General features: G+C 42.0%; 2 protein-coding genes across 7 annotated transcripts in view; both read right to left on the bottom strand.

Moving 5' to 3' along the window:
• The window catches only part of mapkbp1 (mitogen-activated protein kinase binding protein 1), a 66,710-nt gene extending 56,242 nt beyond the window's left edge, over nt 1-10,468 (bottom strand). For all 3 annotated transcript variants that reach the window (XM_034079231.2, XM_034079228.2, XM_034079227.2), the window contains exons 1-2: nt 10,119-10,468; nt 1,826-1,917 (exon numbers count right to left, since the gene is read on the bottom strand). In XM_034079231.2, coding sequence (XP_033935122.1) covers nt 1,826-1,917; nt 10,119-10,241 — 215 coding nt within the window. In that variant the 5' untranslated portion in view covers nt 10,242-10,468. The remainder of the gene's footprint in view (nt 1-1,825; nt 1,918-10,118) is intronic.
• Nucleotides 10,469-12,021: 1,553 nt separating this feature from the next.
• LOC117443257 (MAX gene-associated protein) overlaps nt 12,022-17,590 on the bottom strand; it is a 34,830-nt gene continuing 29,261 nt past the window's right edge. For all 4 annotated transcript variants that reach the window (XM_034079224.2, XM_034079223.2, XM_034079225.2 and 1 more), the window contains exon 26: nt 12,022-14,145. In XM_034079224.2, coding sequence (XP_033935115.1) covers nt 13,355-14,145 — 791 coding nt within the window. In that variant the 3' untranslated portion in view covers nt 12,022-13,354. The remainder of the gene's footprint in view (nt 14,146-17,590) is intronic.

A 17,590-nucleotide genomic window follows, 5' to 3' on the forward strand; every position in this document is an offset into this window, starting at 1 on the left:
AGAGGACTCTTTAAAGTAGAGACACTACATACTGATATACACCTGAACATCAGCAGGAGAGGACTCTTTAAAGTAGAGACACTACATACTGATATACACCTGAACATCAGCAGGAGAGGACTCTTTAAAGTAGAGACACTACATACTGATATACACCTGAACATCAGCAGGAGAGGACTCTTTAAAGTAGAGACACTACATACTGATATACACCTGAACATCAGCAGGAGAGGACTCTTTAAAGTAGAGACACTACATACTGATATACACCTGAACATCAGCAGGAGAGGACTCTTTAAAGTAGAGACACTACATACTGATATACACCTGAACATCAGCAGGAGAGGACTCTTTAAAGTAGAGACACTACATACTGATATACACCTGAACATCAGCAGGAGAGGACTCTTTAAAGTAGAGACACTACATACTGATATACACCTGAACATCAGCAGGAGAGGACTCTTTAAAGTAGAGACACTACATACTGATATACACCTGAACATCAGCAGGAGAGGACTCTTTAAAGTAGAGACACTACATACTGATATACACCTGAACATCAGCAGGAGAGGACTCTTTAAAGTAGAGACACTACATACTGATATACACCTGAACATCAGCAGGAGAGGACTCTTTAAAGTAGAGACACTACATACTGATATACACCTGAACATCAGCAGGAGAGGACTCTTTAAAGTAGAGACACTACATACTGATATACACCTGAACATCAGCAGGAGAGGACTCTTTAAAGTAGAGACACTACATACTATTGGTATTAATATGTGGAGATTATTCTGCTGAACAAAACATGTAAATCTCATAAACGTGTTGCTACAGATCTTATTTTCTGGAATACTCCAACATCTCATGCTTTTCCCCAACACCACATCAGACTAAAGTCTCGTGGTAATTATCAGTACCATGGGGTGTGTGTGTGTGTGTGTGTGTGTGTGTGTGTGTGTGTGTGTGTGTGTGTGTGTGTGTGTGTGTGTGTAGCCTCTTTAAAACCCATGATATGTTTAATCTGATAATCTCATGTCATTAGCCTTTAAATCCCGACCATGAGACGCAGAATCGTCAGTTAAAGTCTGTGGGGATATTTTTACTCTCCTACATTCAATCACCTCTGTAACTGAAAACATGAGGTACAATAACACATTCACACACACTTCAGCTTCAGGTCGAACTGCAGAATCCCAGTTTACTTGTTTATACGAACATATCTCACTGTTTTAACACCAACTTTTAACAGTGACTTGCTGTCACTGCTCAGATAACACTGCAGACACAACTACGTCTCTGATGACGGGCACATTTCCATCACGATATATCGTCAAGGGACCGTACACACACGTACACACACACACACACACACACACACACACACACACACACACACACACACACACACACACACACACACACACACACACACACACACACACACACACACACACACACACACACACCACACACACACACACACACACACACACACACACACACACACACACACACACACACACACACACACACACACACACACACACACACACACACACACACCACTTCAGGGGACATTACATTGACTTACATGCATTTCCTGGAGACTTATCCTAACCTTAACCCTAACCAGCACATGCCTAACCCTTACCAAGTCTTCACCCTAAAATGAATGACCCCCCTCATGGGGACCTCCATTTTGTCCCCATAAGGGAGGCGAGTCCCCACACGTGACTGTGTAAACAGATGTAGGTCCCCACAAGTATAGTAATGCCAGGCCACACACACACACGCACACACACGCACACACACTCACCCGGCAGGATAAGCCAACAGTCCTGTTCGGGGGTCGCAGGCCAACGCTCGGTTCCCCGGGGCGGTGATACCCAGAACCTTCTCTAAGGTCACCTGTGGGACAGAAAACATCAACGTTATTATTTACATTACTTCAACTTGCAGAGACTTTACACCTGTGCCATAAACCCACTTGATGTTCGCGTGTACCTCGGCCATAAAACCCAACACACACACACACACACACACACACACACACACACACACACACACACACACACAATTTAAAGTGAATAGATCTGCATGTTTGTTGTTGCTTTGAGATTGTAACGTTATCATGTATTCCATTTATGTTAGCAGATTTAGATCAAAGTGTTGCTAACAGACAGACTGTTCTGTACTTTGTTTAACGTGCTGAAGGTGCCATGTCTGCAAGAAACCAAATAAAAAGAGCAATTGGCCAACGAGTCGGCCAGTTGTTGTTTTTCCAGTTTAATCAGCTGACTGGACCACTGATGTCCAGTTTTATACATTTACGTTTTGCGTGGTGACCAATAGGCTCGCAGCTGCAGACAGGAAGTCACACACCTGACTGAAGCTTTAAATAGACCAGGGGCCTATACTGCGAACCTGGTTCAACCTAACCGGGATATGTTTGAGTTAGCCGGTTGGCCTAATCCAAAACATACGTGCTCTCGCTAAACGGTCCTACGACGCTGGTTATCAAGTGGATCGCTCAAGCCAGCCGTGTCCTATCTAGTTAGGTGCGCGTTCACATGAAAGGGGTGGTATCTGGAGCATTCGACCAATCACAAACATGGAGAAGCGCACTGACAGCGCAGCGTCATACTTCCTGAATGAAAAGTGAACTATAATATTAGACAAATGAAGAAGTTAAACTTTAAACATCCATGACTAAAACACTTGATCAGGATCAAAGCCTCAGAGCTGCACCTGCGAGGTGAATACAGCTGGCAACAGAACACGTGTTTGAATGCGTACATTAACAGGTTTATGATATCACTGCCCGTCTAAAACACGATCTGACTTTAATTACATTTGTCTCGAGTGTTTCGTCAACTTATGTGTTGCTTAAAATAATACTTCTGCATCCAGTCTGTGACACTGTGAGTGTTGCACGGCCAGATACGGCTCAGCTGACTCAGATAAGGAGATATATGATACATCATGAAGTGATATGCCGCGGACTGTACTTAATGTACTCTGATCCGGTTACTTATGTTGTGGCCGATATTTAAGTAAGCTTTCTTAACGCTAATGTTATAATAATCAGATTGCTCTGAAGATGGAGGTGATATTCTATTAATGTTCACGTTCACACAGTCGGTGATTTCTGCCGGCCGTCTTTCCTGCGACGGCAGTTTTTCTGTATTTCCTTTCTCCTGTAATATGACTTGATCGCTTTAAACTCCGCACACTGAGCTCTGATTGGTCAGCAGGCGGTGCTTTCACTGAGTTGAGCTCTTAGCCTGCAACCTAACCTGGTCCCGACCAGGTTAGCTGCTTAGCATAAGTTACCATGGAGATCTAGCCCGCTAAAAAGAGAACCAGCTTCATAGGACCGGAAAGCCGGAGTTTTCCCTGAATTTAGCCGCTAAGCGAAAATCCTGCTTCGTAGTATACCCCCGATTTTACTTGGAAATGTTCACAGCACACATCCACACACACATTTACTTCACACTCCATGCTGCTAAAATAATTCCCTCCTGTCCTATCAGATTGAAGTATAGTCCATCAGTGTGTCTTTTTTTCCCAGCATGCCTCACTTTGCATCAAACTAAACATAGTCCTGTCTAACGTTCTGTCTTCCTCTCCTGACCGCTGTTAGCATGTTAGCGTGTGATCAGCTGTGGTTTGGTGCAAAAGCTAAGCTAATGACAGCAGTACAGAGTCTGCACTGTGTGTGTGTGTGTGTGTGTGTGTGTGTGTGTGTGTGTGTGTGTGTGTCTCTCTCACATGATTCTCCTCCCTCTGCACAAACTCTATTTATGTTTTCTCTGGTTCTTCCTCTGGTCTCTCTCACGTTAAACACTCTCAGATGATTCACCAGCTGACTTTGTTTCGGCAGAGATGAGTCACACACTGAATATATCGCCACACACACACACACACACACACACACACACACACACACACACACACACACACACACACACACACACACACACACACACACACACACACACACACACACACACACACACACACACACACACACACACCACACACACACACACACACACACACACACACACACACACACACACACACACACACACAGTTCCTCTCCTCCATAACCAAGAGGACCCATCGAACTATTTCAGTCTACTTTTTTCACAACAGAGCACATGTTGCATTGTGGGAAGAGCCTTGGCCTTCAGATTCTTATTTGCAGATCATTGAGAATACGACAAATAAAGCCGTTCAATCTCTTTGAATCTCCACATGTGACACACAGATGTGCACGAGGATCTCCTCCATCCTTTCCTCATCTCCTTCTACCGTGAGTGGGACTGATGCAAGGAAAGGAGGTGAGTGAAGGCAGGAGGAAGGAGAAGGAAGTGAGGAGACTACAGATAGTACTACACATTGTGCAGATACCACAGATAGTACTACACATTGTACAGATACTATAGATAGTACAACACATTGTACAGATACTACAGATAGTACTACACATTGTACAGATACTACAGATAGTACTACACATTGTGCAGATACTACAGATAGTACTACACATTGTGCAGATACTACAGATAGTACTACACATTGTGCAGATACTACAGATAGTACTACACATTGTACAGATACTACAGATAGTACTACACATTGTGCAGATACTACAGATAGTACTACACATTGTGCAGATACTACAGATAGTACTACACATTGTGCAGATACTACAGATAGTACTACACATTGTACAGATACTACAGATAGTACTACACATTGTGCAGATACTACAGATAGTACTACACATTGTACAGATACTACAGATAGTACTACACATTGTGCAGATACTACAGATAGTACTACACATTGTACAGATAGTACTACACATTGTACAGATACTACAGATAGTACTACACATTGTACAGATACTACAGATAGTACTACACATTGTGCAGATACTACAGATAGTACTACACATTGTACAGATACTACAGATAGTACTACACATTGTGCAGATACTACAGATAGTACTACACATTGTGCAGATACTACAGATAGTACTACACATTGTACAGATACTACAGATAGTACTACACATTTTGCAGATACTACAGATAGTACTACACATTGTACATATACTACAGATAGTACTACACCACATTGTACAGATACTACAGATAGTACTACACATTGTGCAGATACTACAGATAGTACTACAGATAGTACTACACATTGTACAGATACTACGTGTACTCCTGCAGCAGTTTTAGTACACAGGTGTTCCTCAGATGTTTGAGGTCAAAGAGTCAGACTGAAGAGATGTGAAGTGTTTCCCAGAGGAGACCATTACTGTACACACACACACACACACACACACACACACACACACACACACACACACACACACACACACACACACACACACACACACACACACACACACACACACACACACACACACACACACACACACACACACACACACACACACACACACACACACACACACACACACACACACACACACACACACACACACACACACACGGTTTGGCCGCAGGCATGCAGACTGAGGGGGGAGGGGAAGCTAGACAGTTTTGTTTTTACTAAGAACAATGACATTTAGAAATAATGTAAACTTTTCAAAATAAAAGTCTAGCATTTGGACAAAGGGTCACATGATCAGCTGATTTATTTACACAGCAGGTAATATTCAGATTTGATGGATATTCATTTATAAAATGATCTTTTGTAACATAATTGTTACATACATGTTTGCTTGCATATGCACAGAAAGAACAATGTTAAGTCTTAATCCTCAGAAACGTTTACTTATTTATTTATTTTATTTATTCATTTGTTTAACAGGGACAGTGCACATTAATGAACATTTCTGTAAACGTGAAGAGTTAGCCAAGAGGCTATTTTTCATCTGTAGTCCCTGGACAGATTTTAAACAAGTAAATACAATACATTTAATACAAGCAACAGTCATTACTGGGATACTTAAATAAAACTATTTAAAATATAGAACATTAAAACAAAACAAATAAAACAAAAGAACATGTTAAAACACAGGCGGTGGGTTGTACGGAGCAGAAGATTGGGTCGGTGTTGGCAGAGCTGATTCCTCACTAACCAGGTTTTGAGTTGGGATTTAAATAAAGTGAATGTGGTCTGGTCTCTGATTGGAGGTGGGATCGAGTTCCATCGCTGAGCAGCTTTAACAGAACATGAAGACTGACTGAAAGAACTTTTTCTGAGTGGAATAATGCAATCTCCTCTCGCTGCACCTCTTGTTACCCTAGTGGCAGTTGTGCGTATGTTAATAAACTGTCTAAGAGGAGGTGAGGTAAGGCCGTTGACAATCTTGTAAAAAAAGCAAGCATGTGCATCATGTTTAATGAGGTTTCCAGCTTAGCAAGTTGTATTTTTGGAGTACTGGGCAGTGATGCGAAAAAACAGATTTTTTTGTCCAGTATTTTGAGTGTTTGTTTGTACAATGACTCCAGTGGTTTTAATGTTGTTGTACTGCCATGTGACCAGGTAGATAAACAGTAGGTGATGTGTGAGAGAACCATAGAGTGTGTGTACATCAGAGATGCCTCAATTGACATGTAATCTCTGGTGAAGCTACAATTCGACAGACTGAATTTGACCCTATTACATATTTTTTTAACCTGAGCCTTGACATTGAGTGTTGAATCAATCATGACTCCAAGGTATTTGTATTGTGACACCACCTGTAGCCTCTCCCCTGATACAAAAACATCTGGCGCAACACAAGAGGACTTTGTTTTGGTGAAGAAGATGCATACTGTTTTACAAATATTTAGTTGTAAACAGCAGTGTTCCAACCAAGTTGTTACATGAACCATGGCGTTTGTCAGTTCATTAGCCACTTGTGTCATATTGCTTCCATGTACATGTATTACACTGTCATCTGCATACATTTGGATGTTTGTGTCAGGACATACAGATGGTAAATCATTTATATAGAGCGAAAATAGTAATGGTCCCAGGATTGAACCTTGTGGGACCCCTGTCGAAAGATGAAGGTCAGCTGATTTATGATTTTGAACTCTCACATACTGAGATCGGTTAAACAAATATGATTCTAACCATCTAAGTGTTTGTGAAGAAAAGTTAAAACTGGAAAGCTTAGATATGAGTATTTTATGATTAACAGTGTCAAAAGCCTTTTTTAGGTCAAGAAACACAGCTCCTACAACACCACCTTTATCCATTTTTTATTTGATTTGTTCTGTAAAAAAAACAATTGGCGGTCTCTGTTGAGTATTTACAGACATTCATCCTTATTCACGGGACTATGTACCCATGTATCTCCATACAGGTTTAACACAAATACATTCACCCGCATACCAACACGTACACAGTCTGCATACCTTTGTGTACTTATACTTTAATATGTCAGCAGTTTTATGCATTTTTTTTAACTGCCTTTTTAGTCAAGTATTTGCTTGTGTATGTGTATTTCTATATATGCATTGATATTTGTTTCTGTTAAGACTTTGAGTTTAAACCCAGCAGGATTTCAAAAAGAAATCAGGTTTTTAAGAAGCTATAATAAATAAATGAAACAGTGGTGTTTTTCTTCTTCTTCTCTTGTCATTAACTGGTGACCCTTTTCTTCTATCATGCAGCCCTTCAGGAGTGAACCACTAATGGCGCGTTTCCACTGCAGGCCTCGCTCGGTTTGGTTAGGCCTTATTATGCCCGGCTCACTTTAATGCTGCGCTTCCATTACAGTTTAGGAACTGGGGCAGTTACTATAGTAACGCAGTGTAGGCAGAGCCCCAGAAGAACAACATCAGCCGTTAGCTGTTAGCACTCAGAGCTCACAGCTCCTCATATCTGTTCAGAAACTAGACAGAAGTGAAACCAGTCCAAACCACAGACTGCCTGTGTCATGGAGAATACAGTCGCTGCTTTATTTATGTCTGTAGGCCGTTGCTGTGAGTGAGGACGGAGCATATACAACGTTAGCTTAGCCGATCTCCATTCAGAAAACACGCATTTTAAAGGGTTTCTCTGCCGTCTGTCTGCAGACTTGTCAAAGCATTAATTCATGGTTCTTACTAACCGGTATCAGTGTGTTGTTACTTCGGCATCATTTTCAAACGTGTATTACAATTAAATCACGGTCAAATATGTTCATCTTGTTGTAGCTGTAGCCCCTTGCCAGCGATTCTCTCTCTAGTTTAGCATACTCAGCCCGACTCAGCCCGGTTGTTCCTGGCCCGAGAACCACGATTTAGTCGGGCCAGAAAAAAGGTGAAAAAGTAGCCCCGGGCCAAAACGAGGCCAAGTGGAAACGCAACCAAACACGGGCCCCGCACGGCTCGGCACGCTTAAAGCGAGCTACCCGCTGCAGTGGAAACGCTGTCCTCATAAAGAGAAAACACACTTAAGCTTAGTTTACATGTAACACACACACACACACACACACACACACACACACACACACACACACACACACACACACACACACACACACACACACACACACACACACACACACACACACACACACACACACACACACACACACACACACACACACACACACACACACACACACACACACACACACACACACACACACACACACACACACACACACACACACAGCTCGAAGCATTGTGGGAGTTTTTACAGGCCGACTGACTGAAGCTGCTGACAGATGGATGGAAACCCTGCAGGGACAAACAGGCAGGAACAACCTGACGGACAGGATGCTCTCAGTGTGTGTGTGTGTGTGTGTGTGTGTGTGTGTGTGTGTGTGTGTGTGTGTTATTACTGTTTCACTGAGCATTGAACCTGCAAGACTGCACTCAATGACAACATCTTTCAAATAATGGCAGTGTTAGTCTTCCACACCACCATCCAGCCTATAAGAGTAGTAATAACCTTATTTTGAGATGTTTTTAACTTGAAAATACTAGAAAACGTTGCCTGTTTTACTTGAATTTCTCTTTTTCTCTTAGATCTTATCCCAACAATATTGTGTGAATCGACACATAAAGTATCAACAATATTATTGACTAGAACTAATAATAATATTCAAGTGTTGGTATTAAAGTTAGAAACTGAAATGAAACTGAAATGTTTAAATGGACCGGACGTTCAAAACTTTATTGACTCCAACTGAGTCGAACAAACTGCGGAGGACTGCTGCATGCCTCTGTGTGTGTGTGTGTGTGTGTGTGTGTGTGTGTGTGTGTGTGTGTGTGTGTGTGTGTGTGTGTGTGTGTGTGTGTGTGTGGGTTTAAAATATGCCGACACAGCAGAAAGCAGTGAGTGTGAATACCCATCTTAATGTCCATGCAGCACCCAGTACATCCCGCGCGCACACACACACACACACACACACACACACACACAGACAGAATCCTATCTATTAAATATGAAATACTGAAGATCAGTATTATTGATGGAGTCGGTCGTGCTGCCTGTGTGTGAATGTGAATATGATGTGAGGAGCAGAGGCATTAGTTTGTAAAGCAAAGATGTTTAATGGCACTTTCTGAATGAAGACCGTTTTATATAAGAGACCTTCATGTATGTACTGTTGACACTTGTTTTCCTTGCCCATATGTTTGCAATTGCATATATTAAAAGGAAACAAAAAATCCAACATCAGATCGTGAACATTTTCATCCCGAGTTACTTTGAAAAGGCTAAAAAATAGAGCATGTTTTATGGGATGTATCATGTAAGACATAACAGGCTTACACAATGTTGCCTTATTATTAATGCTTTATGAATGCAGGGGGACTTCATGATGCCCTCATTAAGTTTAATTTGCACTAAAAGGATGAAAAGTTTAAGCATATTTTGATGAGTATTGGGATAATATCCTGAAATCCAATGATTTTGGCCATGGCCTGTTCTTTTTAAATTGCCCCATAGTACCAGGAATAACATAAATTATACAGCATACTTCGCAAGGATGTGTGTGTGTACCTTGTTCAACATTAATATGTCACTGACAGACTATCTGAGGTTCTGAGCTCAAGTGTGTGTGTGTGTGTGTGTGTGTGTGTGTGTGTGTGTGTGTGTGTGTGTGTGTGTGTGCGTGTGTGTGTGCGTGCGTGTACCTTGTCGCTGAGGTCCTCTTTGTGCCGCGCCGCGCCGCTCCTCCGCCTCAGTTTGATGGACGGGGAGCGCAGCAGGTTCTTGATGCGGCTGCGGATCGTGCCGCTTCCCTCCGCCGCGCTCATCGCGCTGCTAGCTGTCCGGCTAACTGTCCCTGTCAGCGGCTACTGGAGCCTGTCTGTATCGCTCTGTCCTCCACTGCTGTCATGCTGCCGGAAGAGGAGGGTTCAGCCTGTCCTGGTTCTGGGCTGATCCGGGTCACGGGCTGCGGTTCCGCTCCTGCTCCGCATCCTATTCCTCCGCCGCGGCGAAGACACGAAGCGAAGCGGCTTCAAGCAACAGACCGGACTGAGCAGAGCGTCAAGACCGCGTGCGGCAGCGACACAAACCCTTCCGCCCGGCCTTTTCAAAATAAAACCACTATATCTCGGACTGGTAGCTCAGCGGTAGCTTGGTGAGAATAACTTCAGTCTTTCTTTAAATCTTTCGACTTTGACATAAAATCATAACAAGGAAACAAACTAAATACAAATAAAATGCACATAGGATTCGGGATACAAAATAAACAAGTTTGTGCTACTTTACCTAACCATTACAATTTCTTAAATCATCTGGAATTACCTCTGCAGCCTCATATACACATATACACGATCAATGTGTTCGTTATTCTCTTAATGTAAGTGTAATTTAAACAACACCTTATCCTTTGGGTTTAACCGTTTCCACGCCAATACCGTACTTTTACTTTGACAGTGAAGTCACAGTGAAGTCACTTCCGGTGTCTTCATATCTGATCCAGATTGACGCATTTGACGCTGTAGCGAACACCGTGTGCAGCAGCGCCACCCAGCGGCAGAACTACAAACTACAGCTTGAAACTACAAGTGTTCAGAATCATCTTTATCTTTAAATTATATTTGTTTAATTTCGTTTTGTAGGTTTTGAGCATACATACAGATTAATCAAAAGCAATACAATGGAAAAAATTGAAAAACATGAAAATGTGTCAAACCAATGCATTTAAAGGTCTCCTATCATGCAAAATGCACTTGTTGATGTCTTCTATACATCAACATGTGTCCCCGGTGTGTCGGGGAACTCACGCAGCGTCAGAAAATAAACCCCTCTCTCTTTTCCTCCGTACCTAAATCTCTAAAAGCGGGGAACAACGGAGCTGATCCAGATTTGCGTCCGATATGACGTAACATCTGAAATGTGGACCCACGGGCCAATCAGAAACGTTGCCATCAGAAACAATGCCCGACTGTTTTGGACGTAATATGGTCGGTGTTTACATTAGCATCGCTAACACTCAGAGCTAACCTGTACTGGAGAGCATGTGTGTGAAGAAGCAGGAAGTAGAAAGGAACTCACCTTGTGGTATAACCTGCAAGAGAGAAAGCCTTTGAGCTCCAGACTGTTTCAGATCCTTGATGATCCATGATATGGAGTTTCATCACGGCAGCATTTAGTTTAGACGGTAGCTGCCGGGTCCCGCATGAGCTCAGACCCCTCCTCTTTAAAGCTTTATCCCCAAATCAGCACTTTTGAAACAGGAAGTGAAATAGAGGGATATGAGGCATGGCTATAATGGGTGATCCGTTTGGTATTTTGAGCAAAACACTTCATAGACATGTTTTTATATATTTTATATATCTGAGGCCTACTCTATGCTGTTGCCTAAACATAGAATGATAGGTGACCTTTAACATACTGTATGTCAACTAAAGAAAGAAAGATAGTGATTGATCAGATTTCAGCTGCACAAACAGCTATTTTAACCTCTCTTTATTTCCATACAACAATCTGTAAAAAAAATAAAGCGCACAGAGGAAGTACATTACAAACTAATTCAGTGTTTTCAGGTATTTATAAAACAAAGAAACGAGAAGTCAGGAGTTCGTATTTAAACTTTATTTAGGGTATATTATCAGAGTATGTATCATGTGCTGCGAGTCGCTTCCGATGGAGAACGTATATTTACATCTAATTTTTTTTTCAACACGTACAAAAATAAAAAAATTCAAAACAAATGAAACAACTGTACACTGTACACACACAAAGAAAAGCAGCTGATGCAACAGAGCTGATGTTCAATAAAACACCAGCCTGGTCCTTTAATCGTCACGGTAACACTGCGCAGGTACAGCTGAGTGTAAACAGACTTAGTGTTGTTATTCTTCAAATATAAAGAAACGTCACACTCTTTTAATTCCCATAGCAGGTCCTGTGTTTATATGTTAAAAATGTCTTTGGAACATGACCGGAACAAAGAAACTGAAATATATGTCGTGAAAATCTTTCAATTAAATGACTATCGTAACACACAACAATATTTCAGAATAAAATTGGAATATTTTAAGAAGAAATAGCATAATTTTTATTTAAATCAAGTTTTTTTTTTCACCTTTTGTGCTATCGTGAACATTGATATTTTCCTCAAAATATTTCCACCTATTGAACTTAGCGCTCGGTAAAATACTGCAACTGTTTTACACATCAGACACACACTCACTCACTCACTAGTTTGAACGACTGAAAATGTCAACTTTCTCCTATGATGAGTAACTTTCATGGCAACTATGACTCGGCAACCTTTCTCCTAAAAGTTGCTGCACGTTGCCAGTCAGAGCGTCAACTGAAACGCAAGAGGACGGAGGTGAAGAGATACATTCATAAATATGGTGAACATGAGATCTGATCGTCTGTTAACGACGTGTGACAAGTTCTGAATCGCCGCCATGGTTACAGGAGGCCAGGCTTCCGATTGGCTCTCTGGTGTGTCAGGTGCTTCTGCTGCACAGAACACTAACAAGGAATGTTGGAACATCTGGCTACCTCCTTTTGAAGTCAACGGTTTTCAGACAGGTTTTTGTTGAGAAGCACGAAATAAGTTATTTTCTTAACACAAGCTGAACAGATTTCCACACTGGTTTATGACATTGTACCGCAGTAAATACCCCACTGGTGAATTTTAGGTGTCTGAATGAGACGATTAAATGTCATCACGCTAGTTTGTGGAGATTATCCTGCTGAACAAGACGAGTACGTTTCATAAACATGTGTTAGCGACAGATCTTATTTCCTGCAATATTGCTTTTCTTTCGAGGCAGCCCTTGTGATGCCAACGTCATCATTTCACCACTCTACTGTTGCTGAAACTAAACCGTACTCAAACAGCCAATCAGACGACCCATGACCAACTTTGCTGTGACATCATCATCAGTCTGTGACATCATCAGCTGGGGGGGTTTCCTCTCAGCCCCAGAGGAACTAGTCTTGGCATCGGCCTCCAGGCCATCTGGCCGCCATCTTTTTTCTCTTCTCCTCCTCCTCCTCCTCCTCCTTCTTCTTCTTCTTCTTCTTCTTCTCCTCCTCCTCCTTCTTCTTCTTCTTCCCCATCGCTGTTGGCGGGTTCCATTACTTTCTCGGCCCCGCCCACTTTCATCTGCTGCAGAGGGGGCGGAGCCAAGACGCCACCTCCACCTTTAGCGTTTTCAGTCGTTGTCGACTCCTCAGAGTCAGAGTCCAGCTCTAGGGCCCAGGGGCTCAGCGCGGCTCCTTTCTCCTCTTTAGCTCCGCCCCCTGACGACAACCCCGGTAACAGGACACTGGTTGTTGTTGATGCTGTGGTGACGGTCCGCTGGTTGAGGAAGTCGATCTCGTTGAGGAGGGACATCAGACCCTCGTCATCTTTTGTCTCCTCGTCTTTCTGCTGCTGCTCCAGAGACCCCTTCATTCCCAGGACCTCAGCCCCAGGATCAGCACTCTTTCCTGGGCAGGGAGAGGAGGAGGGGCCCTGGTTGGAGGGTGGAGGCGGAGAGGATCTGGGATCAGGAGGGATTTCAGCCACTTTCTGGGGAGGTGGTGGAGTTTGTGTTTTTTCGTGTGGTTCTTGTTGTTGTTGTTGTTGTAGCATTTGTTGTAGTAAGATCTGTTGCTGTTGTTGTTCTTGTATTTGTTGTAGTATCTGTTGGTGTTCTGCAGTTGATGGTGGAACCAAATGAAGCAGGTTGTTTAAGTCTCTAGCTGTAATAATAAAACAGATCAGCTGGTGTCAGGATGTAAGATCAGAAAACAACTAAATTACTTTCATAAGTTCACGAGTCAGTAATGAGTAAAATATGATGGCATGTAAATGAGTTAGTTTCAAGGTATTTGTACTGGTGAATTATTTATTTGCAAAGTTGCTATTTAGTTAAGAAACTATTAGGTTAGTTACGTGTTGTTGGTTAGTTGAGTTACCTGTGTGGTTAGTTAGCTAGTTGAGTTACCTGTGTGGTTAGTTAGCTAGTTGAGTTACCTGTGTGGTTAGCTAGCTAGTTGAGTTACCTGTGTGGTTAGTTAGCTAGTTGAGTTACCTGTGTGGTTAGTTAGCTAGTTGAGTTACCTGTGTGGTTAGCTAGCTAGTTGAGTTACCTGTGTGGTTAGTTAGCTAGTTAGCTAGTTGAGTTACCTGTGTGGTTAGTTAGCTAGTTGAGTTACCTGTGTGGTTAGTTAGCTAGTTAGCTAGTTGAGTTACCTGTGTGGTTAGTTAGCTAGTTGAGTTACCTGTGTGGTTAGTTAGCTAGTTGAGTTACCTGTGTGGTTAGTTAGCTAGTTGAGTTACCTGTGTGGTTAGTTAGCTAGTTAGCTAGTTGAGTTACCTGTGTGGTTAGTTAGTTAGTTAGTTGAGTTACCTGTGTGGTTAGTTAGGTAATTAGCTAGTTGAGTTACCTGTGTGGTTAGTTAGCTAGTTGAGTTACCTGTGTGGTTAGTTAGCTAGTTGAGTTACCTGTGTGGTTAGTTAGCTAGTTGAGTTACCTGTGTGGTTAGTTAGCTAGTTAGCTAGTTGAGTTACCTGTGTGGTTAGTTAGCTAGTTAGCTAGTTGAGTTACCTGTGTGGTTAGTTAGCTAGTTGAGTTACCTGTGTGGTTAGTTAGCTAGTTGAGTTACCTGTGTGGTTAGTTAGCTAGTTGAGTTACCTGTGTGGTTAGTTAGCTAGTTGAGTTACCTGTGTGGTTAGTTAGCTAGTTAGCTAGTTGAGTTACCTGTGTGGTTAGTTAGCTAGTTGAGTTACCTGTGTGGTTAGTTAGCTAGTTGAGTTACCTGTGTGGTTAGTTAGCTAGTTGAGTTACCTGTGTGGTTAGTTAGCTAGTTGAGTTACCTGTGTGGTTAGTTAGCTAGTTGAGTTACCTGTGTGGTTAGTTAGCTAGTTGAGTTATCTGTGTGGTTAGTTAGCTAGTTAGCTAGTTGAGTTACCTGTGTGGTTAGTTAGCTAGTTGAGTTACCTGTGTGGTTAGTTAGCTAGTTAGCTAGTTGAGTTACCTGTGTGGTTAGTTAGCTAGTTGAGTTACCTGTGTGGTTAGTTAGCTAGTTAGCTAGTTGAGTTACCTGTGTGGTTAGTTAGCTAGTTAGCTAGTTGAGTTACCTGTGTGGTTAGTTAGCTAGTTGAGTTACCTGTGTGGTTAGTTAGCTAGTTGAGTTACCTGTGTGGTTAGTTAGCTAGTTAGCTAGTTGAGTTACCTGTGTGGTTAGTTAGTTAGTTAGTTGAGTTACCTGTGTGGTTAGTTAGGTAATTAGCTAGTTGAGTTACCTGTGTGGTTAGTTAGCTAGTTGAGTTACCTGTGTGGTTAGTTAGCTAGTTGAGTTACCTGTGTGGTTAGTTAGCTAGTTGAGTTACCTGTGTGGTTAGTTAGCTAGTTAGCTAGTTAAGTTACCTGTGTGGTTAGTTAGCTAGTTAGCTAGTTGAGTTACCTGTGTGGTTAGTTAGCTAGTTGAGTTACCTGTGTGGTTAGTTAGCTAGTTGAGTTACCTGTGTGGTTAGTTAGCTAGTTGAGTTACCTGTGTGGTTAGTTAGCTAGTTGAGTTACCTGTGTGGTTAGTTAGCTAGTTAGCTAGTTGAGTTACCTGTGTGGTTAGTTAGCTAGTTGAGTTACCTGTGTGGTTAGTTAGCTAGTTGAGTTACCTGTGTGGTTAGTTAGCTAGTTGAGTTACCTGTGTGGTTAGTTAGCTAGTTGAGTTACCTGTGTGCTTAGTTAGGTAATTAGCTAGTTGAGTTACCTGTGTGGTTAGTTAGCTAGTTGAGTTACCTGTGTGGTTAGTTAGGTAATTAGCTAGTTGAGTTACCTGTGTGGTTAGTTAGCTAGTTGAGTTACCTGTGTGGTTAGTTAGCTAGTTGAGTTACCTGTGTGGTTAGTTAGCTAGTTGAGTTACCTGTGTGGTTAGTTAGCTAGTTGAGTTACCTGTGTGCTTAGTTAGGTAATTAGCTAGTTGAGTTACCTGTGTGGTTAGTTAGCTAGTTGAGTTACCTGTGTGGTTAGTTAGGTAATTAGCTAGTTGAGTTACCTGTGTGGTTAGTTAGCTAGTTGAGTTACCTGTGTGGTTAGTTAGCTAGTTAGCTAGTTGAGTTACCTGTGTGGTTAGTTAGTTAGTTAGTTGAGTTACCTGTGTGGTTAGTTAGGTAATTAGCTAGTTGAGTTATCTGTGTGGTTAGTTAGCTAGTTGAGTTACCTGTGTGGTTAGTTAGCTAGTTGAGTTACCTGTGTGGTTAGTTAGCTAGTTGAGTTACCTGTGTGGTTAGTTAGCTAGTTGAGTTACCTGTGTGGTTAGTTAGCTAGTTGAGTTACCTGTGTGGTTAGTTAGCTAGTTGAGTTACCTGTGTGGTTAGTTAGCTAGTTGAGTTACCTGTGTGGTTAGTTAGCTAGTTAGCTAGTTGAGTTACCTGTGTGGTTAGTTAGCTAGTTGAGTTACCTGTGTGCTTAGTTAGGTAATTAGCTAGTTGAGTTACCCGTGTGGTTAGTTAGCTAGTTGAGTTACCTGTGTGGTTAGTTAGGTAGTTAGCTAGTTGAGTTACCTGTGTGGTTAGTTAGCTAGTTAGCTAGTTGAGTTACCTGTGTGGTTAGTTAGCTAGTTGAGTTACCTGTGTGGTTAGTTAGGTAATTAGCTAGTTGAGTTACCTGTGTGGTTAGTTAGCTAGTTGAGTTACCTGTGTGGTTAGTTAGCTAGTTAGCTAGTTGAGTTACCTGTGTGGTTAGTTAGCTAGTTGAGTTACCTGTGTGGTTAGTTAGCTAGTTGAGTTACCTGTGTGGTTAGTTAGGTAATTAGCTAGTTGAGTTACCTGTGTGGTTAGTTAGGTAGTTAGCTAGTTGAGTTACCTGTGTGGTTAGTTAGCTAGTTGAGTTACCTGTGTGGTTAGTTAGCTAGTTGAGTTACCTGTGTGGTTAGTTAGGTAGTTAGCTAGTTGAGTTACCTGTGTGGTTAGTTAGCTAGTTAGCTAGTTGAGTTACCTGTGTGGTTAGTTAGCTAGTTGAGTTACCTGTGTGGTTAGTTAGCTAGTTGAGTTACCTGTGTGGTTAGTTAGGTAGTTAGCTAGTTGAGTTACCTGTGTGGTTAGTTAGCTAGTTAGCTAGTTGAGTTACCTGTGTGGTTAGTTAGCTAGTTAGCTAGTTGAGTTATCTGTGTGGTTAGTTAGGTAGTTAGCTAGTTGAGTTAC

Source organism: Pseudochaenichthys georgianus, unplaced genomic scaffold (assembly GCF_902827115.2).
Source record: "Pseudochaenichthys georgianus unplaced genomic scaffold, fPseGeo1.2 scaffold_570_arrow_ctg1, whole genome shotgun sequence".
In the NCBI taxonomy this organism is placed as follows: Eukaryota; Metazoa; Chordata; class Actinopteri; order Perciformes; family Channichthyidae; genus Pseudochaenichthys; species Pseudochaenichthys georgianus.